A 25,129-nucleotide genomic window follows, 5' to 3' on the forward strand; every position below is an offset into this window, starting at 1 on the left:
GCGTCGTATATCTTCAATATCTTTGCGGTATTTCCGGTGAAACTCGAAGTTATACCAAACCGCATAACTGTTTATCCTTTGGGAACATTCATAAACGCGATGTAGTTCAGAATGCAATGTTTCGTGAACACGGAGGCGCTAGCGGACAAATTCCCTTTCCAAGAAAATTCCAAGAATTGTCGGCCAGCTGTCGCCACAATCGCGATCATCTGATCGGCTGTCAAGCTTCTCAACCGCTCGACCACCGTGCATCTGTTACTCTGTTTGACAGGATCGGCAGGATCATGCAGGACCGGCGAGAGTGAAAATGTTCGGAAGAGTATCGTGGCATCGCTTGGTTTCAAAATGTCCGTGAGAAGGTAGTATCGGCGAGAATGAACACGAACATGAATTCACCGTCGAAACTCACGGAGTTCGCTCCGTTAAGCCCCGAAGAGAGCCAACCCGTAGTAGCTTCACTCTTCTCCAAGTTCTTCAGCTTTACCAGGAGTTAGTATTCTGAGCATAGATCTTTATTATTTGTTAGGTCGGAATCAGACTATGCATTGAAGATTGAGGTTAAAGATTAAAATTTCACCAATGAGGACAAAGAAATTTTGGTTCCTTTTGCTCTGATCAAATTTCAATCTTTCAATCTCATTCTTTAATGCGTAGTCTGATTCCGGCCTTACAATTATTATTGTTTATAAATAAGGTGATACTTGAAATAGGTGGTTGGTAATGCATACTACTCTTGTTAAGGATGAAAAAAAGTCATACAAACATAGGTCCGGAAACTCTTCCTTTCCAAGATATAAACACTTTTTGTTTATGATGAAAATATACTTTTAGCAGGACATTGTCTACGAGGAAAGAGGTCTGTTTTCTGTGACTGAATCAATGTACACTTTTGGAACTTAAAATGATATAGGTATATATTTGATATTTGTCGAAAGCGAGAAAAAGACTTCTAGTGCAATCTAGTGCAGGAACAGAAAACAGACCAAAAGTTTCTTAGATAGAGACGCTGAGCTTCTGTGGTATCTTCTTTAATTTGTCTAAACGTCAACTGAACATGTGTCCATTCAATATTATAGAATAACAAACTTGATAACATTAGGTCTGTTATTTATCGATGAATTCTCTGAAGTGGCACACATCGACGTAATAACTCAGTGAATCTAACAACAGTTGCAAAACTACTGTGAATGCAGCCTAAATTTATATTTTGATTTTTATTTCCATTCTTAAGAAGAAGGCAAAATACGCTAAAGTGAGACTTATTTCAATGTCATCCTGGTTATCAATATGTTATTATGTTATTATATTCATTAAATATTAAATGTATGTTGTTATAATAAAATAGATATTGCAGTTCTTTATTTAAAAAAAAAATAATCTTTCATGTAATGAGTGAATAATTTCTAATTATTGTGATTTACATTTAGATAATGCTAACGATTCCACGGTGTCTTCTAACAACGACGAGCGCAGCTCTTCCGATTCAGAATCCTGGAAGCAGTCGGAGAGCACCGAACAAACCCCAGATGATGATAGTACTAGTATAATAAATTTCCCATTGGATACTAATGAAGGCCGTAGCCTACCAAACGTTCTGAAACGCATCAGTAATATTGTAGCATTAAAAAGTAACGTAAGTTTCAAAGGTATTTTTTATGATGAACGAATACGTTTTACTTTATTTCTTTATATGGGAGTTTTTATTATAATTATTTGTAACACAGAATTTACGTTCATATAAGGATTCTCAATTAAGAAGCTATTGGATGCCAGATAGTGTGAGTAAACAGTGTTACGAGTGTGGCGAAAGATTTACGACGTTTCGACGAAGACACCACTGTCGCGTGTGCGGACAAATCTTCTGTTCCAAGTGTTGCTCCGATCAAATACCAGGGAAAATTATGGGATGCACTGGTATTACAAATAAGTTAACGTATTACAAATAAGTTACTTAATAGCTACGTTACTCAATAGCTATAATGCCTTACGATTTTTACTTTGAGTTCAACATTGAAAATTGATGGTTATACTCAAAATCAGAAATATTTTTTAACATTAATTGAAAATGAGACATTTTTATTATTTATATAAGTGCAATAAAAATTAAATACCTATAGATTTCTTTTTTTATAGTTAAACTAGTATATACTTTCTGTACTTAATGTGAAATATAGATACATATTTGAAATTTGATGAAAGCGAGAAGGAAATTATAGTCATGTAGGAATAAAAAACAAACTTTATATATAACTACACCAACAAATATTAGGTTATATTGGATGCAGTTATCTTGTACATTTTTATAAATACGTATGCGTGCGTATTCTCTATGTTATTTGTATCTTTTTATATTTTTCAGGAGATCTTAGAGTTTGTACATATTGCTGTAAAGTAGTTCTTTCGTACTTGCAATCATCGGATATGAGGAGTGATTTATCGGCGGATTTGAAGGCTCTGCAGGAGGATCTTCAAGTAAAGTATGGAAATGATTCACCGTTATTAGCACGAAAACATGCTAATGAAACAATGGGCGACGAAACGTCGATATGTCGAAAGCCAAGTGTGGGATACATGGAAGAGAATTATGCAACTGGACGGTATGTTAATTAATCTACACTAAAAAATATACATGAGAATTTAAACTAAAATACCCCATGCAGTATTTATATAATTCTCACTGTATTGATATAAACCGCACCTATATTTGATAAATCCACACTTATATTTTTAAAGTATACGTGTATCTTATCTATGTAATTATATATTTGTTTCTTATACACTTGAGTTTATTTGTTATTGTAGGTCAAGCGGTAGCTATTTAACTTCACAGGAACGTTCTCTTGTATTACAAAATTCAGCTTCTTTAAGGATGATCTGGGAGGAATTATTTCGCTCCAGTCAAGCCATTCAGTTGCAAACGCATAGAATTCGACTGAAAAGTTATCACAATTGTTTTCTGGCGAACGAATTGGTGAATTGGATGATAGCTCAGAATAAAGCGGCAACCCGGTACATATCTGAATAGTACCAGATTGTTAATTGTTCTAATCGTGCTAATTCAAATTAAGATTGTGACTTGCGCTTTTTTTAGTGTGCAGGCGACTGCGATAGGCCAAGCATTACTAGAAGCGGGTTTCATCGAATCAGTTGTCGCTGATTACGTATTCAGCGATTCGGCGACCGTATTTAGACCGGTATCGTTATCTTCCTTACAAAATATAGACTTGTTAACGGAAAAGCGGACGACTTGCGATGCGCAAGAGCCAGCCTGGGTAAAAACTATTCCTCAACACGATTCGGCTACGGGTAATACGATAAATTAACATTATCAACAATGAGATGAATAATTGCTCAACGATCCTCGATTACTTACAGATTCTGAGAGCGAGACTAGGCCGATGAGCTCGCACTCGCAAACCTTCGGTCGTTTGCCGTCGTCCAGCTCGAGCTTTTATCTGGATTTAAATCTAGAAGCATCCACCGTCACATTAAAGAGACCAACCTCGGAAGATTTAACCGCGATTTCCGTCGACAGTAGCGATGGAATAATCGAACAGAAGGAAATTAATCTTAAATCGCACGATTGCAATCTCAAAATATGTGACGATCTTTTAAGTGATACGCTTCAAGTACACGAGTTTAAGGAGAAAAACGGTTGGCACAGAGCGACTAATCTGAGGACGGTCTTTGGCGAATTAAGCGCGTACGAATGTTTAACGTAAGTCTTTTTTCAATATTTAGTAGTGACAATAGTAGTAAAGTAGAAAAATAAACGACATATTTGCTCATAGATCTGCGTACAAAGCGCATGAAGATTCTTTTATTAAGCAACTTCTTAGCAAGGAAGGTTTGTCGCAAACGTGGTCGAATACGATTTTGTCTATCGCGCACCAGATAATCGATCATGTTAGGCCGGATCTGAATCATGACGCAGATAATCTAGATATTCGACAATATGTACAGTTCAAGAAATGCCTCGGTGATAGCAGAGATGACTGCGAGATCGTGTCTGGCATAATTTGTAGTAAGAATATTGCTCATCGCGGTATGAATGCCATGATCGCTCATCCGAAAATCTTATTGTTACAATGCGGACTAATGTATCAGCGTGTAGAAGGCAAGCTGATAAGCTTAGAGCCTGTAATGATGCAGGTACATTGCAATCTTTTATTATCTTCACTCGATCAATCCTGTGTGTATGATACTTGTATTATTATTAAAAATAACTTTATAATATTTTAATTTCTTGAACAAATTCTTAGGAAAATGAGTATCTCGGGCACACAGTGGCGAGAATCACCGCTCTGGGTCCGGATGTAGTATTAATACATCGATCCGTAGCCAGATTAGCTCAGGATAGATTAAGGGAATGCGGCGTGACATTAGTGCTAAATGTAAAGCTTAGTGTGCTAAAAAGAGTCGCGCGATGCACGGGTGCTAGTATTGTAAACACTATAGACGCGCACATAAGCGCAAGATATATGCTTGGCACGTGCAAGAAATTTTATTTAAGAAATTTTCCAGATGAGCGAAGTAAGTATAAATTATAATATCGCTTCCTTATTTTAAATGTAACACAAACTGAAAGTTCAATTGAGCTGTTTCACTTTTAAAACAAAGGAGCGATACCTAAAATATATATTTTATAACATTTTATGAAACTTTAATATTCTCTCCTTCTCTCTCTCTCTCTCTCTCTCTCTCTCTCTCTCTCTCTCACACAGGAGGTGTCAAGACACTGATGTATTTCGAAGGCTGTGCAAATCCGCATTTGGGTGCGACAATTGTATTGCGAGGCGGATCACAGCTCGAATTAAAGAAGGTGAAAAATGTCACATCAATGATGATCTTCGCGGCTTACTCGTGGCGTCTTGAAAAGTCATTTCTCATGGATGAATTCGCCAAACCACCGTCACCTAAGGACAATTCGTTTCTGGATGAAACCTCTCAGCAGGATTTCTCGAGTGATGAGAAGACCGAGAAACTCGAAAGCTGCGTTATCGATGAACAGACACACGCGATCGAAATGAAGAAACTGTCGAAGATAAATCAAAATCACGAAAATGTTCCTGACAGTGATAAAAAAATACAGAATATCCAGACAAATAATTCAAATACGCCTAAGAATGAAAATGACTCCGAAAATATTCTAAGTACAAATTCTTTAAGAGAAGTTTCATCGATGTTATCGGAAGATTCCGATCCTTATGACACCTTAAAATTGTTTAAAAAGAAATTAAAACCATCTCTGCACGATTCAAAGGATACCGTGCCAGTGTCTTGCGAAAACGGTACGATTCCACATAATGACGATAAATCCAAAAATTTGTTGGTAGATACGGGTTTTGATTCTGATATCACGGAAGTATGTAATAACTCCGCGGAATTGTTCACGAGCAAGGAGACGTCTACTGAGCAAAAAACCGACGATCTCGTCGACAAGGCGAAGTTGAAAGACAAGATATCCTCGGAAGAGAAACGTATCTACGGGGAGTCTATAAGCGATCGGAGCGATCCATTGCATCAATATTTAAACGAGGATGACGAAGATGTGTTTATTCGTACGAGTCCGAGCGGTCAACGTTTGAGCGTCGCCGATTTTCCACTGTTCAACAAATTCAAGAAAGCGCTCCAGGACACCGTATTGAGCGTATCACCGTATTTAAAATTTTCAATACCCTATTTGGAGACCGAACTCGGAAGGAATTGCGTACTGAGGAGCTTTTTTCCGCGAGAGATCTATTATTCGGAACAATTTTTAGACAAAATCAAGGAGATCAGGACGAACAGCGTGACTGTGAGCGAGCAGATCGACAATCGTGAGGGTGTAAACATCAAGCTGAAATCGCAGCATCCATTCGTCCAGGCTCGTCTTACCACGGACGTTGATAATCGCGAGGTGCAGAGTCTTCTGGCAAACTTCCGTGCGTGCGGTAACAGACTTTATCCGACGCATAACGTACTGCTGGATAGGATGCAGCAATCGCCAGCGTCGTTCGAGAGCAACGACCAGCAGGTGCCTTCCTGGCCGGATTGTTTGGATCCCAACAGCCACCAACGCTTGTCCGTGCTGTTTTGCAGTTTCTCGCACACCGGCAACGACACCCCGGCGTTCTGCGTGAATCCCTGGGTCGTAAACATGACTATGTACGGCCAGAACGACATCGCGCTCGGCCGCTTCCTGGAGCGTTATTGCCTGACGACAGAATATAAATGTCCAGCACAGAATTGCCGCGCACAAATTGCTCAGCATGTTAGGCGTTTCGCGCACGACGGCGGCTGCGTTCACATTACCCTCAGCGAGATGAGCTGCGAGCCGTTCGTGCAGGAAGACACCGATCAGATCTTGATGTGGAGCAAGTGCATCAAGTGTAAGAGCGTGTCACCGGTGGTACCGATGTCGGGCGATACTTGGTGCTTGTCGTTTGCCAAATATCTTGAGCTACGCTTCTACGGTGGTGTCTACACGAAACGCGGTATGGACGCGTGTCAGCATTCCTTGCATCACGATCATTACCAGTATTTCACACGTAGGAATATGTTGGCCGTTTTCAAATTTACCAAGATCTCGCAGTGGGAGATCTCGCTGCCACCGCCGTTGATTAACATCACCTATGATCCGAAGCAGCACGCCAATGTGATTGAAGAGATGAAAATCGTGACGTTGAAAGGCGATGAAGTTTTCTCAGCGATACGAGAAAAACTGACGAGTCTGCAGACGGACCTGGAAGGCTTGAACCTCGCCAAACAGCAACTAGCTAAGGATCAGCAATACTTTAAGAACAAGATCGAAGAGATTCAATTGAAGCTAACGTCACCAACACTAGAGAATAAGAAGCTAGAAGGTAAAACTTCCGAGAAACAGGTGCAAGGGCTGATGTTCAGGATCGAGGATGGCATTGTAATACTTAAACGGCTCATTGCGGAGGCTGTGTTCACGTGGAATAGCAAATTGTCGGAGATATCAGCCAAAAAGAAGGACGAACGGCCACGTCGATTCACCGAACGATCCATGACAGTCGGCAGTAATAGTATAGTCGAAACCGACGGATATATAACTGAAGACACCGCATCGGAGTCGCAAGTCGAAGACTTGAGCCCTATGTCGGCCGATTACAATGCTGTCGACGCGATCGCAGCGGCACAAAGTGACTTCCAAGCATCCGAAGTGATCGAGAATTCTGACAACGAGCCAGCAGAATCCACTAATAATCCCGAAGACGTTGTCACTGTTCAAGGCTCACCGAAAATGCATCAGAGATCACATTCCGACGTTCTACCGCTGTCTTCTGATGAGATGCACGATAAAAAGAAGAAGAAGAAGACGATTCTGTCGCAATTGCTGCCGTCTGTTTCTGTGAACCATACAATTTCGAACCCTTTGGGGTCTTTGGAGCATTACCTGTTGCCTCTTGGGTATGTTGATTCGTAATTTCGAAATCTTGTAGTATTTATAGTGTAGTAATGACAAATTCCAATCCAATTTCGAATCAAAATTTTAAACTACAACAGAAATGGTAAAATAAGATTGTCAGAGTAGAAGAAAATAGAAATTCTCAGATGAAAATTCCTTTCAACTCTAAAAATGATATCTAAAAATACTATTATTTTGCACAGAAATTTAAATGAAAATATCTGGGAAATCAGAAAATTTTCAGAAAATATTTTCGAAAGTTAAGTGTTCATTAAGTGAACGTTTCATAAAATAAAAGATGACATTTTTTTTAATTACAAAAGATTTACTCTGCTTAATTTTTACTTGATTAAGTCGATTGTGACAGTATTGTCGTTAAGAAAATTTAATTTTTACAGTTGCAGATATATTTATATATTATATATACATATGAAATAATTACGTATAATAATTATGCATATTTTATATACATATAAAATAGTTCACTTTTTTTGCAGGTCCGTGGTACCCATAGTAGTCTATGAATCCGAGCTTTCGTCTATAATTGCGTATGCTTTGGACTCACATGACTACAAGCATGCGTTGCAGGAGCTCTTACGTTCAACGAAGGGACCAGAATCGAACCCTAGTCCGTTGAGCAAACGCAAATTTCCCGAAGGTAAGGACAGCTCCTTCGACCTGGCGCAATCAAACGAATTCAAGCGGCCATCTGTGCTGTCCTTCTTTCGAGGCAATAGTCCCAACTCAGCCAACAGTCCCATTGAATCCGACAAGAATATGTCAAACGCAGAAACGAGCGGCGGTAGCGTAGTCGGTCCTGACGTTGACGACGACAAGAAAGCAACCAAGCAGCAGAATTACATCGAAGTACAATTTAACGATGCCACAACCAATTTCTTCTGCAGGATATACTTTGCCGCGCAGTTTGCTGCGCTGAGAGAGAACGTTCTACCCTGTGGCGAGGACGGCTTCACGAGGAGTCTAAGTCGAACCGTGCAGTGGGCAGCCAGAGGCGGAAAGAGCGGCAGTGCCTTCTGTAAGAGCAGAGGTATGTTGTATGCTTTGATTATTTAATATATCATTTATTAATCCTAAGGTGAAAAAAAGGGACAGTGTGATAAGTTTTATCCAATCATAGTTAATCTTTAACGTCAAAATGATATTGAAGATAAACACGTTTAATTACGTATATTCACTGTATAAAATACAAAAAATAAACGTTCTGCACGAATCTTTGACGATCTTTAATTTTTAATCATTTCGATTATAGCACACTAAACATATTTTCTTTTGCAGATGATAGATTCATCATAAAAGAGATGTCTCGGCTCGATATGCAAATCTTCCTCGACTTCGCACCCAATTATTTCGCCTACATGGAAAGGTGTCAGCAAACCAAGCAACCGACGTTGCTAGGCAAGATAGTTGGTGTATACAGAGTGTCGTTTAAAAACAACACAACCAATGCGGCGCTTCGTACTAGTGTGTTAGTAATGGAGAATCTCTTTTATAATCGAATCATTACTGATAAATTCGATTTGAAGGGATCTGTGCGGAATCGACTGGCGAATCCTGATGATACATGCCACGAGGGTGAACTGGTTTTGTTGGACGAGAATTTGTTGAACAGTATGTACTCTTTTCAACTTTTACCTACAAATATATGAGAAAGAATCATTTTCCTCAAGTAACTAAAAATTTAGCTAGATATAGATCTGAAAATAATTTTATTGGATATCAAAATAATTATGTGGAACGCTTAATATTGATGATAATGCTACAAAAGTTATATATTCTAGCCATCAGTTTTTTATCAAATCTGAAAATAATTTTGTTTGGACGTCATAAAATTATCTGCAGATCTGTATCTAGCTAAATTTTTAGATATTTTAGTAAAACCATTCTTTCCATATAAGTTCGTAAAATTAATTAAGATTCGCATTTCAGTGAGCTGTGACTCTCCTCTGTATATTCGATCGCATTCCAAAGCAGTATTAAATCGGGCCATCGAGCAGGACACAAAGTTCTTAGCTGACAATTCCGTAATGGATTATTCGTTATTAGTAGGCTTGGAACCGAGCTCCGACGAACTCGTGCTCGGTATAATAGGTGAGAATGACTATATTATCGCCTTTTTGTTGACTGACGATTTTATACTTGTTATCTTTCGCAATTTATACAGATTACATAAGAACATTCACATGGGATAAAAAACTGGAGACAATGGTGAAAAAATCCGGTATATTGGGTGGTCAAGGTAAATTGCCGACTATAATATCGCCACAGGAATACCGCGACAGATTTATAGCTGCGATGCATCGCTACTTTCTGCCAGTACCAGATAGATGGTCAGGTTTAGGTAAAAGTGTTGAGATACCACCACAATAAACCATAATAATTTTCAGAAATTTTAAATACGAATGCAACAATTTTACACGCGATAATTACACAATCGATGTAAATTTCTTATGCGCGTTGGCAAAAATACGAACGTGTCGTATTTTCGTCGTGTATTTATATATTTTATACCGCGATAACATCGAAAAATATCGATAGAAAGTGATATCGATAGTTACCAGTTGTTTTTAAGTAACTTATTAATTGGTGTGTTACATATAAATTAATACTTCTCGTACGAAAATTAGTGGCTGCCCGTAAGAGATTACGTATACATGTATATATCCTACATCGTATGCATTAAGCAAATGTATATAGTAGTCATTTTATAATTATAAAAGCTTCTAAAGTACAAAGATACCAATGAAACTAAACCGCAAGATTAACAATAAGATAGAAGAGAAGAAAAACCACATAATTATCAATATTTTATTTAATTTTTCAAAATTATGTACATGACCATTATCTGTCTCTTTGTAATAGTCAAATAAACAATAATCATAATTTCAACATAGTAAAACATTCTCATTCTTCGTCGATAGTTTTATACCATCATACAGCCTAGACAGTACACAAACTAAGGAAGATATTAAAGCGTGTACCTTATTGAGAAAAATATCTCGTACTTCACAAAGTACCTTTTTTTCTTACGACTAAATATCTGCTATTATTTACATAAATCCATTAACAAAGTTATACGACGCCTGGATACTATTGCATGAAAGTTAAATTATCAAATTAAGCTTGGACTATAAATTTGTATTATGATCGAGGCTACTATTATGACTATAAATAAAAAGATCGAATACATTGTATTGCATCCGTAAAGACATTTTGTTGTCAGATATATCGAGAGACAAAGAATAAAGAATTCTCTGTTAGTTGAAGGTTAAAGATCCTATTTCCACACTACAACCATATTACAACATCAGTAGCAAGAAATGCGAATATTTTTTTTAAATTGTACATTGAAAGAGATTAGTTTTTTCTACATGTTTGATATCGATCGATAAAATATATTAAAGAATCTTTTCAGAGTTAATAAAAAATAATTAACTGCACTTTTAAAATAAAGTGTTATAATGTCCATTTTCGTTTAAAAAGACATTAATACTACATTTAAAAGACATTAATGCAAAATAATAAGAAATTTTTGATATATTTTATCAATTTACAATATCCAATAAACGAAACTAATTCATTTGAATGTATAGCATAAGAAAAAGATGTGTATGGTTTCTCACTTCGGATGTTCTAATTCAATAAGGTTGCAGTGAAGGAACGGAAGCCTCAAACTAGAAACAAGCTTCTAAAAAGCTGTAAAGAACTAAATTTGCTGCTACATCGAATAAATAGAATCTTAATGAAAACAAGTATGTATCTATAATACGAATAATCGTCCATGTATGTTACGAGAAATATAATGAAAGATACAGAGTTCCATATATTCGGATATTGATATACTATGATATCAGAATTGTATTGCCAGCTGCCATACAAGAGCATTCTTTTGTGAACATCGTGAAGTGCTGCGTAAACCCAGGCAATAATCTCTAGTACATTCGCGAATAGCCGAAATAATCGAATCAAGAATTCCTCACTGCTCGTGTTCACCGGGTTACATTAATTCCTGAATCAATCCTTCGGACTATTATACTTTTATCACTCGCGATATCTCTTCCTTTTTTTATTTTACTTACTTTTTACATAGTTATTTATTATGTAAAACGAACGTTACATAACTCGAGATACTCTTTTTACAAATTTTTACACGTTAGAACTTTGTTTATTATACTTAGCCTCGTATATTTATACCATCGAAATATCGCTTATGTATATGGAAACGGGACGCGTCACCCAAATAACGCGTACCGCAAGCATCACTATTTTAAGAGAACAGCGAAAGAATCGTAATAAAACACTCGAGTTCCACGGTTAAATAAATGTTTGCCGAGTCATCGTGCAGTAGCGATGTCGGTCCATCTACATTAAAGATACGTACAATCTTCCGTCATATCTTCCGCGAAAATGTGCGATAAAGAGTAAGTTTTCAAGTAACCGAGGAAACTGTACCTCGCAACTCTTTTGTACTGTGGTGTGGAAGTGATAGTGGAAATTCATCGTCTAGTCTAACGGTGATGTACAGTGAATTTGAGAAACAGTCGCGTGTCTACAGCGTCTAAGGAGACAAGGAAGTCAGATTGGAGTGAAGGGGCCGTTCTCATAGTGCGACTATTCCAAGTTGTCGATGTCCTCGACCGTTTTGGACCTATGAGGTGGTCCCGACGTGTCAGAAAAAAAAAAAGAAGGCTCTGTGATATGATTTTCGTCCCTTCTCCCTCTCTCGCGTTTTTTGTGCCGCTATATATATATATAGATATAGAGGACTATACTCAACGTACCGTTCTACGCTAGATCTCTCGAGGAAGCCGAGAAGGAAATCTAGTCATCGAAATACGTGTCACATTCTCTCGGGCATCGTCGGGGAAATTAACACTCAGACTTATTCGCGCATTCGCACGTAACACAATGCACGCTTCGCTTATTGTGCGTGAATAACGTAACGATTCAATAATTCCAGTTCTGATCTGCAGAAGATATCTTCCGTATAGTTCGCTGCGATGTTCGAGAATGTCCCTCATTCTCTTCCGGGAAGGATGCATTTTCTCAGAAAACCAGAGTTTCCTCTTTTCCGTATAAACGTTTTTCACTTCCCTCTCTCTTTTTTCGTTTCATGCTTAGAGCGCAATATTTTGTTCTCCGGAAACGTTATCGGGCGTATCTACGTGACGTTTCGTGCTTGCGCATCGCCAATTAGCACAGTCATTTTTATCTTTGTGGCTCGCCCAGGCCGAATTGCGTTTGTTGAGGTTGCGTCTGTTGCTGTGTCGTGTTGCCGGATGCGCTACATCGGCCACCGGCGGTATGATGCTGCACAATGCCCGCCATCGGTGTCGAATTCGCCTGAAATCCATTCTGGCTCGGAGACATACCTGCAGCACGTTTAATAAAACGACCCTTGACTACCGTAAAATACTTTACGATCGCATGAAGACTGATATGACGCTTTTTTAATTACATAAACATTAATATCGCTCATATCGCTTATTTACGTAATAATGACACAATTGAAAAAAAAAAAAACAAAGTTTTCCAGAAAGAGTTTCAATGTTTTGAATCATTAAAATGTCGTAATGTTATTTTTAAAATGTATTTATGTAATAATTGATTATAAAGGAGTAAAAATATCTTAAAATGTTTTGTTTCTGTTTTTTTTCTGGAAGCAATTAAAATAACAATTTTTTAATAATGTTGTTGTAGCAAACAAGCGATATATTTATCCTCGCATTTTACCGATGACATTTTCGGAAGAGGTATTATCACAATAAACAAAAAATGCCACGTTACGTAATTGGTTTAACTGATAAAAAGCCAGGATAAAGCTTTGTTGAACTAACTATATCATAATATTTTTATCTATAATTTTATGCAGCGTGTAAAATGAAAAACATTTGAAAAATTGAATTACACGTGGTAAATATACATATGTTGGAATACATATAAATAAACTAACACTAAAATAAATGGCATGCACGTATAAATTATAAAACGAATTCTGTACTGAATTTTTACGCAATTACAGTTCACGTTTAAAATAGGTTTACAAGACAGTTTATATGGCGTTTTTAATTATTAGCATAAGGTTATAATTGCCATAATTAATAACTTACCCGATGGAGTTTTTTCACCTGCAGACATTTTGGAAAACGCCAGCAACGCGTCCGGGAAATTCGGCGGAGTGGCTGGCGTGTTGCATGGTGTTATCTGAAAATTCAAAAACAGTTGCCCATATAGCATAGATCATTCCAGCAACTTTGCAAAAACATTGAAACAATATTCCAGTAACAATGTAAAAGTTGTAATAATATAGCTGCAAGCTTCTCTGCTGTATAGGTTGTCTCTTTTTAGAAATGTTTGAAATCGTCAATGATAAAAAGTCTTTAATCTTTTAATAACACCGGATATTTCTTCTTATTTTATAGGAAATAAAGAAAAACTAAATGTCTTTGTTTATAAAACCTTTGCATAAAAATCTAAAATCTCAAATAAGATTTATGTGAAAAAATATGTCTTTAATTAGCATTTTTATATATTTAATATTCACAAAATAAAAATAAAATCTTCGAAAAGATTATTTGCATAAAAATTTCTTAAGAATTTCCGATTGTTTAAATTTTTTAAAAAAATAGCAAGTTTTTTCTGTTAAAATAAACAGTTTTTTCTGTTAAAATAATAGTTTCTATAGAGTTTCGCTAATTTTTATAATTAAAATAATATCTCAAAAGCGTAGAACGTTTACTTAAAACTGATAAAAAAATAAAAATTGTCCAGCAGACACGTGTATTTTCCATTGGAAGAGATTAACAAGAAATCAGACATGCAAGACCATTAGCTAATAAGGTTGTTGAACCTTCGGCTTCTGTGACGACGGTCAGGTATGTACACAGATACGGTGACCAAACAATACAGGGACATGTGTATTAGCATAGCAACGACTAGCTGCGATAATTCGCCATCGATAAGCAGCTATTAAATAACCGCCATTGACGATGTTCTCTGACAAAGTGAACCTTGCTGCTTTTGTATTTTCAATGTATTTCATGAATGAACTATATAATTGCTCTCGATAAGATTATCTCAGTTGAGTGATTGAGCATTTCATTAACCTCAATTATACTTAAATTTAAACACTAAAATACCACAAGAATTATTTAGAAGTGTGAGCTACTCTTTTCGTTTTGTTTATACTTATAATCTCTAAATTAAATACTTTTACTTTTCACTAAGAAAATACTACAACTTTTTTGTACAATCTAATGATTATTTGACAAGAAGATTAAAAGATTGTTTTTTAATAAATTTGATATTTTTTATCATATTAAAAAAAAACATTCGCACTTTTCGCATTTAAAATTATTTACGTAAACGTTTATATATTTATAAGGCCTTTTAAATTTTAACTTTAATTCACTAGATTTAAACTAATTTAAAAAATAATTTTAAAGCAAATATAATGAATTATTACTTATAAACACAATATATTATTTTTTTTTTCTGTCAACTAATTCATTTTATTGTTCGGTGCATAAAAATATTTAAATAAAATTATCTAAAATTAAATATTCTAATTAAATTATCTATAAAATATTTCATATTTTTTTTTGTCAGAATAAAATATATAAATTATCTCGCAAACTTTTATGATTAAATCTCAATATTTATGTAATAATATCAGTGAATTAAAATATCAAAATTTTTTGAATAATATTGATTAATATCAGCTTATTTTGGCTGATTGATACTTTTAGCTGATATTGTACAGCCATAAAACATCTCTAAAATAACATGCGCAGCATATGCTACACATAACTAGGTAGAATACTTTTGTCCTTGAATAGATAAAACAACATGTAAATTACAGCAAACGAAGATAACGTGACCGATTGTGGGACAGATGCGTGAAATGAAAGAGAAGCAATGTGGTACACATCTAGCCCTGTGGACGAGATTTGGCACATGACTGATCGGAATGTGCCGTCGCCGACCGAGAATAGTAACGCTTACTACTGCTAGTGGCCAATAGTTCTCTTTAGTCTTTTGTCTTTAGAGCATCACCTTCGCTTTCGTTAGATATCAGAGCTAATTGAAAAAGCTGGTCTTGACATTTACCGGCCTTCGCAACCGGTTTTCTTAACGCGACTGCTTACTTGACTGAATTTACTGATCTGTCAATTATGACCGTTTAAGCAATTTCCAGATAGAACATTATTGCACCATTACTCTCATTGTTATTGCATTATTGCGTCAACTCTACAACTATAAATTGAATCTCTCAGACCTGCCAGCCAGATATTTATTTTTAAATGTGTAATCGTCTAAAACTTTTATTCCAGTTAATTTAATCGATCGCGTCTAATTATTTATACCTTAAAAATCACGAAGAGTTATTTATATTTGGATTTCTATAAAACAAACATTATATCACAGTTCCGCAAGAAAAACGACACAAGTTGAAATTATTCTAAATCAGTCTTCAATCAGGAAAAGCGATTCAAGTTGAACTCAAAGAAGCGACTTTATATAATAAGCAAACGGAATTCGTTTCAATTTAATAGTTCTGGAATGAAGTATTAAACTTACTAGAATTCAGAATTTATTTTAAATAAATTTGATGCTTGTGATAGATTTGAGGATATATGAATTTTTGAAAAACACTTGAAACAAATAATTATTATTTGCGTACAGTATCTACGTACTATTCTGTGTACATTAACAAACGCTGTATGTAGGGTATTGGATTTTGCAGAAAAGTAAAGAGTAAATGGCAGTTGACGCAAATCTGATCGGGTTACCGGAATAAATTATAATATATCTATCGGATTATACGTCTAAAGTCAAGCAACGTATCGGAGTCTATCTATCTAGACCAAGGGTATCATAAGCCGTGTCTTTTCGGTTGCGGAAAAAAAGGCCGGCGATAGAAATAGAACAAACTGAGTTCGTCATATCTGCACGATCGTTTTGCACAACTACAAAATTACAAGGGATAAAGAAGCTCGCGAGAACGGGCAATTAATCAAAGAGCAGCGTAAATGGTCGCGGAAGGGATGATAGTCAACCTCGTGAAGGTCAGACACGCGCTGGAATCGATTTTCCTGCCTGTGTGTCTGCACATTAACGCGACGCGACGAGAAGGATGAGAACGAGAAGATTCGTGAATTGGTCGCCTGGCTGTATTATTCCGGGGTCCGCATCGTTCCCCGCATGGTGATCTCTTGCGCTCGCTGAACCTACTTTTGAATAATCAATAAGACGGGAAACACACCAGCCATCGGCCTACGCGACTCGCTGACTGGATTCGACACTTTAACGCGACTCTGTTATATCACATTACGCAGGCCAAAGAGGAAACGCGGTCGCTGGGATTGTAATATAAGTCTATTCGCTATAATCAAATCCCAAAAACCGGAGAGTGTAAAAACAGAGTAACTTTCATCGAACACGAACATTTCTTGATGCTATATATAATATATCATATGTAGAATAATTTTTGAATAAATAACTGACCTCTGAAACACTTCGTAGAATTTTTGAATGGTTCATGACCATTTTTATTAATGTAAATAAACTTCAATTTCAGTTTACTCTTTATCTCTTTTTAATACTTAGAAGTAGAAAAAGATAAAAAGTAAGTTAAACCAAGATTAAGTTAATCTACATTGGAGAGCCTCGGAGTGGATTTTAGACGTTGTTGGAATTAATTTATAATTTAATTTAATGATATTAATTTAAAATATCAATAAAAAGAGAATCAAAGACTCGATAAAAATTTCAGATCTTTAGTATTCTTAGGTATTTGTAGTTTCGAGGTCAACAGTGTTATATATGTAAAGAAGTTACAATGCCGGCCACGTTGACGCATTCACTGGATATAACGAATTATATAATACAAAATCAAAGAGTTTCCCGAGTCTCTCAGATCCAAATGAGTAGTACTTTATGTTACAGAATATTATGTCGATGAATTTTAATTGTTCTTGTATTGTATAAATGTTTTTTATCGATATAATATAATGTGAATCATGAAAATGTAATAATATATAATTATAGCCAATATTATATAAATATATATGAAAATTCGAGAAACATATGGTACAAATATTCAATGTAGGTTCATTATGTATATAAGAAATAATTGACATTTACGCTCATAAATACAATACTAATATTGATATAGCAATAATGTTGTACTATATACGCGCGATTAATGTTATCTCTCTTTAAACTGACACAAAACACATCACAAAAAATAAACATATAAATATATTATAAGCGTGATGTCAACTATGCTTATGTTTGCATAACACGAGACACACGATATCATATTTTTCTGCGCGTTGCTTGATTTCATATTATAAAGTCGATTCTACCACAAGGCTTCTACCAAGCTTCAGCGCAAAATTTGTCTACATATCTTAATGTATGAAACGAGAAACTGAGAATGCAGCCGATACAGAAATACTCATTGATTGCGCGGAATGCACAGATTTACGTGGCTCCCTTTTACATGCTTTTCTCGTCGGTCGCGTTAGAAGTGAATGATGCAAAAGACTTACTTGGCCGAAGTGGGTGCCGGCTCCTTGCGCGCAGGAGGGTATCGCCGCCTCTTGGAAGAAAATACTGAGAGCGGTCTGCAAGAGAGAAAGCACGATCGTTAGAAAAACACGCTTCATTAAATATTGCGTGAAAATAATACATAAAAAAATTTACGCATTATTGCTTCTAATACTAATATTAGAACGTCTATTTAAACTTAAGAAGAAAATCCCTGATTTCTCAAATACTTCTCGCTTAAATTTTCGAGCAAAATTATAGTATTTTTAGACGTAATTTTAAAATTAATTCGATTATTATCTGGGCTTTTAATTCTATTTTTATGCTCATACGATCGTGAAAAAAATTAAAAATTTGTTTCAAACAATAGATATCCAAAGTACTGAAAAGAAATAGATATCACAGACATGTCTCTTTTATTTTTAAGGTTTATAATAAAATAACGAAACAGATCATTTATCCATTTACAATGAAACTTAATTGTTAAAGACAGTTTTTTCTTTTTCTTATTTTCAATCTTTTATTGTTGGGATAGTAAAATATGTTGAAATACAGTTTCAATACACTGCTTTTGCGTCTCTAGGCGCATGAATCTTAATCGAGTGCAAGGGATCGCGTCTCTATGATTAGGAACAGCAAGAAGACGACGTAATCGGACTGAATAACTCTGCCAGATGTCATTAAAGTATCCGTCGCAATCTTTCGGTCATCTTGCAAGCAACTTCGTCAGTATCGTCCGATGCTTTATAGTATCGATATCCGATCCCTGTACGTCGGATATCCATACGTTTGCACTTCCCAGGAGCTACCGATAAAGATATCCGATAATTGCTGATAACCGTTGTAACACGATGGTAGTTTTAACGGTTCGCGAATTATCAGCAGTTATTAATGTATATAATTATTTATAAACAACTGCGCCGCTTCTCGACACCTAGGCAACTATTTTATAACTTGCGATAATATAATGACCGAATAATAATTAAACACAATTATATAAATGTAATTTTATTACGGCAGCACTGCTCGAAACGGCGCGCGCAATGAGTTTAACGCTTATTACAAGGCAAACGCGTTACGCAATATACCATGACATTCAACCACCGGCGTTTAATTAAAGTGCCGGGGATACTCGATACTCTCGGATACATTGAGGATATTAGCATAAGAATGTAATAGGTCAGCGCGGCAAGGAACGCGTTTCATATTTCGGTCAGAACAGCGTTGCAGCGAAAGGAATAAACGTGCAAAGGTAGCCGTATGTGTGTGTTTCCATCTGGTTTTTTTCAGTATTTGTTAACAGTCTCATTAATACAAAACAAAAATACTCTCTTCAGGGAAATACCGAGAAAAAAAGACAGCGAAAAAAAGAACAATTAGTTTGACGTATTTATTTGCAAAATTTAACGAGAAAGAGATTTGGAATAAAGCAAATTGGAAAAAAAAAAGTTTTATTTCATTTTGAATAAATGAAATTAGAAATTAACTTGTTTCAGAGAATACGACGTTAATTCAACCAGTTGCATAATTACGCAATAAATATTTAATTAACGACTACGATTATTGGCGTAATTACATCGCGATTATATAAAATTCACTACCCCAATGATAATGATATAATTTGCGTTTAATATTTATTTGAATGTCTGATATTTGTTCGAAAGTTGTCAGTTAATATAATTTTTTTTTAGTATGCATAAGCAGCTTTTTTAACATTATATTAAAATAATTATAATTCATATAGATATCCATTTTTCTTTTCTTTATCTAGTTGATTTATTTATTTAAATAAGGAGGCGAAGCTATAAAAAGCTTAATAAGAAGTAAATACGAAATTCGACCACGACTTCGGATTGCATGATCCCGCTTTAACACTCCGCACCATTCGAACGGAGAAAGTTCTCGAGCAGAGAGAATTCGCTGTAACATTCGCGTTATTATCTATACTATCTATACCTTGCGACCGTTTTGCGCCTGTCGTTGCATAGACTGAAATCAATATAATTGCTAACAAGTTTATACCACAACATTATTATAAAAACAAGAAAACAAATATTTTTCCAGTCCATGGAAAAGGTGGTTATGCTGAAATACACAGTAAAAAGTATAATGTGCAATAAATATTTTGTGTTACAAACAGTTCACTCAAATCCATGTTACAATTTTGTGTTGAATTTTTAATATGTCCAAGTGTTAATATAATGTGATTGTGTTAGTCTAACATTTTGTGTTAAATTGATATTCGAATGAACAAAACTTACATAAAATAATATTTTAAAATGTAAATTCTCAGATAAATAAATAAAATGTATTAATTTCACATATAAATATTAAATTTATTAAAGCATGTTAATTTAATATATTGTAAAAATATATTAAATTAGCATATATATAAATGTTAATTTTTTAATATAATATTTATGCTACTTTCTAACATATTCATCTTATGCTAAATTAACACAAAAAAGTGTATATAAAAATTTAGCTAATACAGATCTGAAAATAATTTTGTTAGACTATCAAAATAATTACGTAGAATAATTTAAAATGTTAAAACTTTTTGCGGTATTATTCATCATGGTTGAGATTCTACCTAATTATTTTGATCTAAAGTTACTTTCAATTTGTATCTAGTTAAATTTTTAGATACTTCAGCAAAATCGTCCTTTCCGTGTACTTTAATGCTCAGACTCAATAAAGCTAATAAAACTCACTGACATTTCACGATAGCAATTTTACAAAATTAGAAAACGACAGACTTCTGACAAGCTAATCTTTCCTTTCAACGATTCAGATTGAATGCGATACAATAACGAGACACCGTGTATATTGCGCTGCACTGAGTTGATGTATGTGCCAAGGCGAGACGAGACGAGACGAGACGAGGCGTATATAAATACACATTGCCGCATTGTTTACGTTGTGGTCAAAGACACAGAAAGATTCCTCGAGCTAACTCTAATCACGATGATGCATTAGCACGCTAGCGCGTGTCGCAATATAATCTTTCTTCCTCCTTTTCGTTCTCTTTCTCTTTTGCTCCTTCCTTTTTTTACTCTATCGACGTGTGTTTAAAAATGAATTACGTGATGCAAGCGCATAAGGATTACATGGTTTATCCTGAAATCGCTTGCATTATTTACTCTGACAAGTAAATAATGCAAGCGATTAATTATAGTATATCTATTCTTCTAAAAAATTTCTCATATATTCATTCTCTCTTTCTCAGTAATATATAAACATTTTTATTATATAATTGATTTTGTAATAAAAGACTTTTTCATTTTTTTATCCTAATAAATATATTATTTAATTACCTGAAAATGAAGATGAGATCGACAAAATATGACATTTTTAAAAAATCTAAATATAAAATATCTAGTTACAAAGTAGATAAAATGCTGCACTACCTTTCGTTTAAAACATTTTTTATACACTGCACGGTTTTGATAACATTCCATCGAAATTAGATATATTGAATTAGTTTTGAAGAATTGTTTCAATTCCTAAATACGTGTGAAAGCATATGTAACAAGAATTCAAGTCTATTTTTAGTAATCTTATCATAAATCGAAATTAGTGAAAGATTTCCTTTTCAGCGATAAACAATCAAACTTTTTCTGCCGAATTTATTGCTAAGGAAAAAGAATATTACATACATACATAGTCGGAAAATTTATATTAAATTTAACACATTTTACGTATCTCTAACAATTCACTTAAATTTTATGTGAATTACCAACTTAAATGTTAATTTAACACAAAATGAATATTGGATGTTGTACAGATATTATGTAAAAAATCAACATAAAAAACGTAACATTGACACAATTTGTAAACAACATATTTCTTCGTTAAAATTAACATTTATAACGTTAAATTAACATGTTTCAATAAATTTAACATTTATATGTTAAATTAACATATTTCATTCATTCTAATCTGGGAATTTATACATTATATCCATTCTTATCTTATATAATTTACGTTTTAAAAAACATTCTGAGATGAATGAATAAAATACGTAATAATTTTACATATATTAATTTTACTTTAAAAATATGCTTGTATAGCTTGCTTACAAATTGTGTCAGTGTTTACATTTTTTGTTTTAATTTTTTTATATAACATTTATGTTACTTTTTAACTACTATGTAACATTTTATTTTTTATATAACATTTATGTTACTTTTTAATTACCATATAACATTAATTTTACTTTTCAATATCTTTCTTGTATTAAATTAAATAAAAACAAAAATTTAAGTAGTCTTTTTGGAACACGTGAAACGTGTTTTTAACACAAATTTTCCTGTTTCTATATATATAAACATATTTTGTTTAGCCAAAAAAAATTTAGTTTTAATGAAAGTAATCACATTCCTAATTTAAACATCCGTTTGATTGGACTATTCCAATGTATAAATTTATTTGATTTAAAGAAACCTTTTATCTGTACAGACACATATGGAGAAATAGGATTTTATGTCAACGACGATGTGATTCCATCGCCTGCGGAAAATTACGTAGATGAGTCACGCTTGCGTGCCCGCCGGGCATCGGGCCCCTGAATTCGCCGAAAATTTATGGTCGGTTCCAGTTCCTGCTTTTAACGCACAGGATTGTGTAACGTCAGCTCGACAGGATTGCAGAAGACGAGTGTAAACACCGGTATACCACGTGACTTGCCGCAAATAGCAATTATCGATCCCTCTCCCATCGTCCTACGTCCGTCAATTGGGATAAGATCTAGCGTATGTCGTGCGCGAAAAATGACGTAATCCGAAGAGAGTGCCGTAATCGCTCTCGGGATGTGCGACTCTAGAGCAATAATATTGCACAATAATTTCACAACAATTTATGATCTATCTACGGCATAATATAGCGCTACAATCGATACGACACCCTACACGTAGAAAGGATTGTTGATGAATCAATAGCGGCGACAAAATCCTGTTGCGCAACGACGACGATTGTCACATAGATCTGCAAAATGAAAACAAACGCAGGTTGTACAACAACTGTGCGCAAGCCGGATGCGAAAGTGAAATGAAAGCGATACAACGTGCGGAGTGCCGCAACGCTCTCGTCAGCATCGGCAAGACAAGACCCGCTTCTGCAGATCCTATTATTTACGGCCGCTGTTCCACGATGTTGCACATTTACGACGAGCGCGGGGCTAACAAAAGACACGTCTGTTTTTTTAATAAATGAACTCATCTACATGTTCTATACTGAAAGTGAAGCCTCAGGCACAATTGAAAAGCACAGGCAACAGGGAATAGTAAATTACAATCTATCAGGAAACATGTAAACCAGAATATAATTCTAAATAGATTGAATCTGTTATTTCCTGTTCCTATATTGCATAGACTTTTTAATTATGTCTCAGACTTCACTTTGCAATTTAATGAGAGCTAGGAAAGGTCTGTTTTTTTAGCTCAACTTCTTGCAGAGTTCATCCTTTCTCCTTTTCTCTCCAGTATGAAGAAAAACAAGAGGAAAGATAAATCAAGAGACCAAGAACAGAGGAACCTTCCAAGTTCTAGTACAGCCTTAGGCCCACTTCCACCAATGTAATATTAACTTTAACTTTTACTGTTTATCTTTTTCTAATTCTATGAATTATTGAAAGAATTATTCTAATTCTTAGAGCTAGGAAAAGACAAATAGTAAGTGAAACCAAGATTAAAGTTAATCTCACATTGGTGGAGACTGGCACACCTCTACCAATGCAGATTTAATTTAATTTACTCTTCATCCTCTCTTCTAATTCTTAGAATACTAAAAAGAGACGAAAAGTAAGTTAAACCAAGATTAAAGTTAATCCATAGCGGTAGAAAGCGGGCATTACCTGATGCAATAATAAAGGCCGAATCTACGGCATGCGGGTTTACGTTTTTCTTGTTATTCCTGCGATCCCACATCGGGCCGCGTGTTGCCGAGCGTTGTGTCGCGTTAGCAGGCATATCGGCTCGCGCGATTTTTATGAATGAAGCGGACGAGACAGCGGCGTGGCCTCGCGCCTTCGTCGACGGCCCCGACGAGGAACGAGCGTCGATTCGCGGATCGGCGCGTTCCTCGTCGCGGACGAAACGTCGTCGCGGGGATCACGCGGCGTTAAAGCGGCGGCGACGGCGGCCATTTTCGTCGCTTTGTTTACGTAGCAGTGTCCGAGGCGAGGATTCACCGTCTCGCGTACTTACGTGCACAATACGTGCGTATGCGATATACATACACGTCACAGAGCGGGGAGGGAGGGACATGTTCTCGGGACTCATTTCCCCGCCCTCCCTCCCGCCCTTCGTTCCATTCTCAATCCAAATGGGTTCATCTTGTAATTTTTTCCTCACCTCAAACTGCCAATGTGCCGCTTGCAGCAATTGCTTCGCCTGCTCCCTGGCACAGCCCGCGGCCAACACAAACTGATTGATCATCACCTGCTCCCGAAGTGCGTCCATTTTTTTGTGTTGATCACGTTTCCAACGATGACACGAAGGGAGAGTGTCACGGGGAGTTTCGGGGACGGCCGGGAGGGAGAGAGAGAGAGAAAGAGAGAGAGAAGAGATAAAAACAGGATAAATATCTTTATAGATATTTAATATCTTTACAAGTAGAAGCACACAGGAGAGAATGAGAGTGACGGACGGACGTACGAATAAACAGCTGAAACGAATGAGGGACGGAAGGACCGTTGAAATCGTAGCGCACGACTTGTCCTACAACGCACGGCGTTTTAATCCTCGTCCGTCTTGCGCCGCACTCGCGGAGGCGCTTCCGCTTTTCTTTAAGCGCAAGCCGTGTGACGACGCACCACGGTATACGGCGGGCGGCCCTTTGTTTTCAAAACTAAACTCATCGCAGACGACCGCGACTGCCGCGAGAGCGCTACGGCCGCGCGGCGACGGCGACGACGATGACGGCGGGACGGCCGGGACGCGGGGGGCGCGACGGGAACGAAGTGAAGTGTGACTAGCTGCGCGCGTGACGTCTCGGCGGCGTTAGTCTCGCTTGAAGTTGGCTTCTGGTGATCGAACGTTTCGTGTATCTCTAGATATTCGTATATTATGATTGTCGGATTTTGAAAGTTTTTTTTTTTTTACAGGAAATTACTTTCTTTTTCTCTCTCTGATTTTAATATTA

General features: G+C 35.9%; 2 protein-coding genes across 5 annotated transcripts; one reads left to right on the forward strand and one right to left on the reverse strand.

Annotated features, from left to right (window-relative positions):
* The first annotated feature begins 225 nt into the window (after positions 1-225).
* Positions 226-10,838, forward strand: fab1 (1-phosphatidylinositol 3-phosphate 5-kinase fab1). Of its 2 annotated transcripts, none has more exons than XM_018519863.1 (14): positions 226-489; positions 1,428-1,633; positions 1,725-1,914; positions 2,360-2,597; positions 2,803-3,009; positions 3,092-3,306; positions 3,376-3,718; positions 3,792-4,152; positions 4,263-4,533; positions 4,725-7,416; positions 7,912-8,462; positions 8,711-9,043; positions 9,362-9,523; positions 9,597-10,838. In XM_018519863.1, the coding sequence occupies exons 1-14, from the start codon at positions 375-377 to the stop codon at positions 9,800-9,802; spliced, it is 6,090 nt and encodes a 2,029-aa protein (XP_018375365.1). In that variant the 5' UTR covers positions 226-374; the 3' UTR covers positions 9,803-10,838. The 2 variants fall into 2 exon arrangements, with proteins under 2 accessions (XP_018375365.1, XP_018375366.1); XM_018519864.1 differs by having other exon boundaries at positions 1,743-1,914.
* Positions 8,372-24,997, reverse strand: LOC108769081 (UBA-like domain-containing protein 2). Of its 3 annotated transcripts, none has more exons than XR_001940527.1 (5): positions 24,340-24,995; positions 17,989-18,063; positions 13,543-13,636; positions 12,214-12,804; positions 8,372-8,448 (listed from the first exon to the last, which is right to left on the reverse strand). XR_001940527.1 is itself a non-coding variant. In XM_018519868.1 (5 exons), exons 2-5 carry the CDS (start codon positions 24,421-24,423, stop codon positions 12,641-12,643), a joined length of 417 nt encoding a protein of 138 aa, XP_018375370.1. In that variant the 5' UTR covers positions 24,424-24,426; positions 24,643-24,997; the 3' UTR covers positions 10,998-12,640. The 3 variants fall into 3 exon arrangements, 2 of the variants coding, with proteins under 2 accessions (XP_018375370.1, XP_018375369.1); XM_018519868.1 differs by lacking the exon at positions 8,372-8,448 and having other exon boundaries at positions 10,998-12,804; positions 24,340-24,426; positions 24,643-24,997; XM_018519867.1 differs by lacking the exon at positions 8,372-8,448 and having other exon boundaries at positions 10,998-12,804.
* Between the last annotated feature and the right edge of the window lie 132 nt (positions 24,998-25,129).

This window comes from Trachymyrmex cornetzi, unplaced genomic scaffold (assembly GCF_001594075.2).
Source record: "Trachymyrmex cornetzi isolate Tcor2-1 unplaced genomic scaffold, Tcor1.1 scaffold85, whole genome shotgun sequence".
NCBI classification, from domain to species: Eukaryota; Metazoa; Arthropoda; class Insecta; order Hymenoptera; family Formicidae; genus Trachymyrmex; species Trachymyrmex cornetzi.

Coding starts and splice junctions, on each gene's coding strand:
- fab1 (XM_018519863.1), top strand. CDS start 375: ATGAACACGAACATGAATTCACCGTCGAAACTCACGGAGTTCGCTCCG. Junction 1,915..2,359: donor GAAAATTATGGGATGCACTG/GTATTACAAATA, acceptor TATATTTTTCAG/GAGATCTTAGAGTTTGTACA. Junction 9,044..9,361: donor GGACGAGAATTTGTTGAACA/GTATGTACTCTT, acceptor TTCGCATTTCAG/TGAGCTGTGACTCTCCTCTG.
- LOC108769081 (XM_018519867.1), bottom strand. CDS start 24,447: ATGGACGCACTTCGGGAGCAGGTGATGATCAATCAGTTTGTGTTGGCC. Junction 18,064..24,339: donor CGGCACATTGGCAGTTTGAG/GTGAGGAAAAAA, acceptor TCTCTCTTGCAG/ACCGCTCTCAGTATTTTCTT. Junction 13,637..17,988: donor CCGGCACCCACTTCGGCCAA/GTAAGTCTTTTG, acceptor TTGAATTTTCAG/ATAACACCATGCAACACGCC.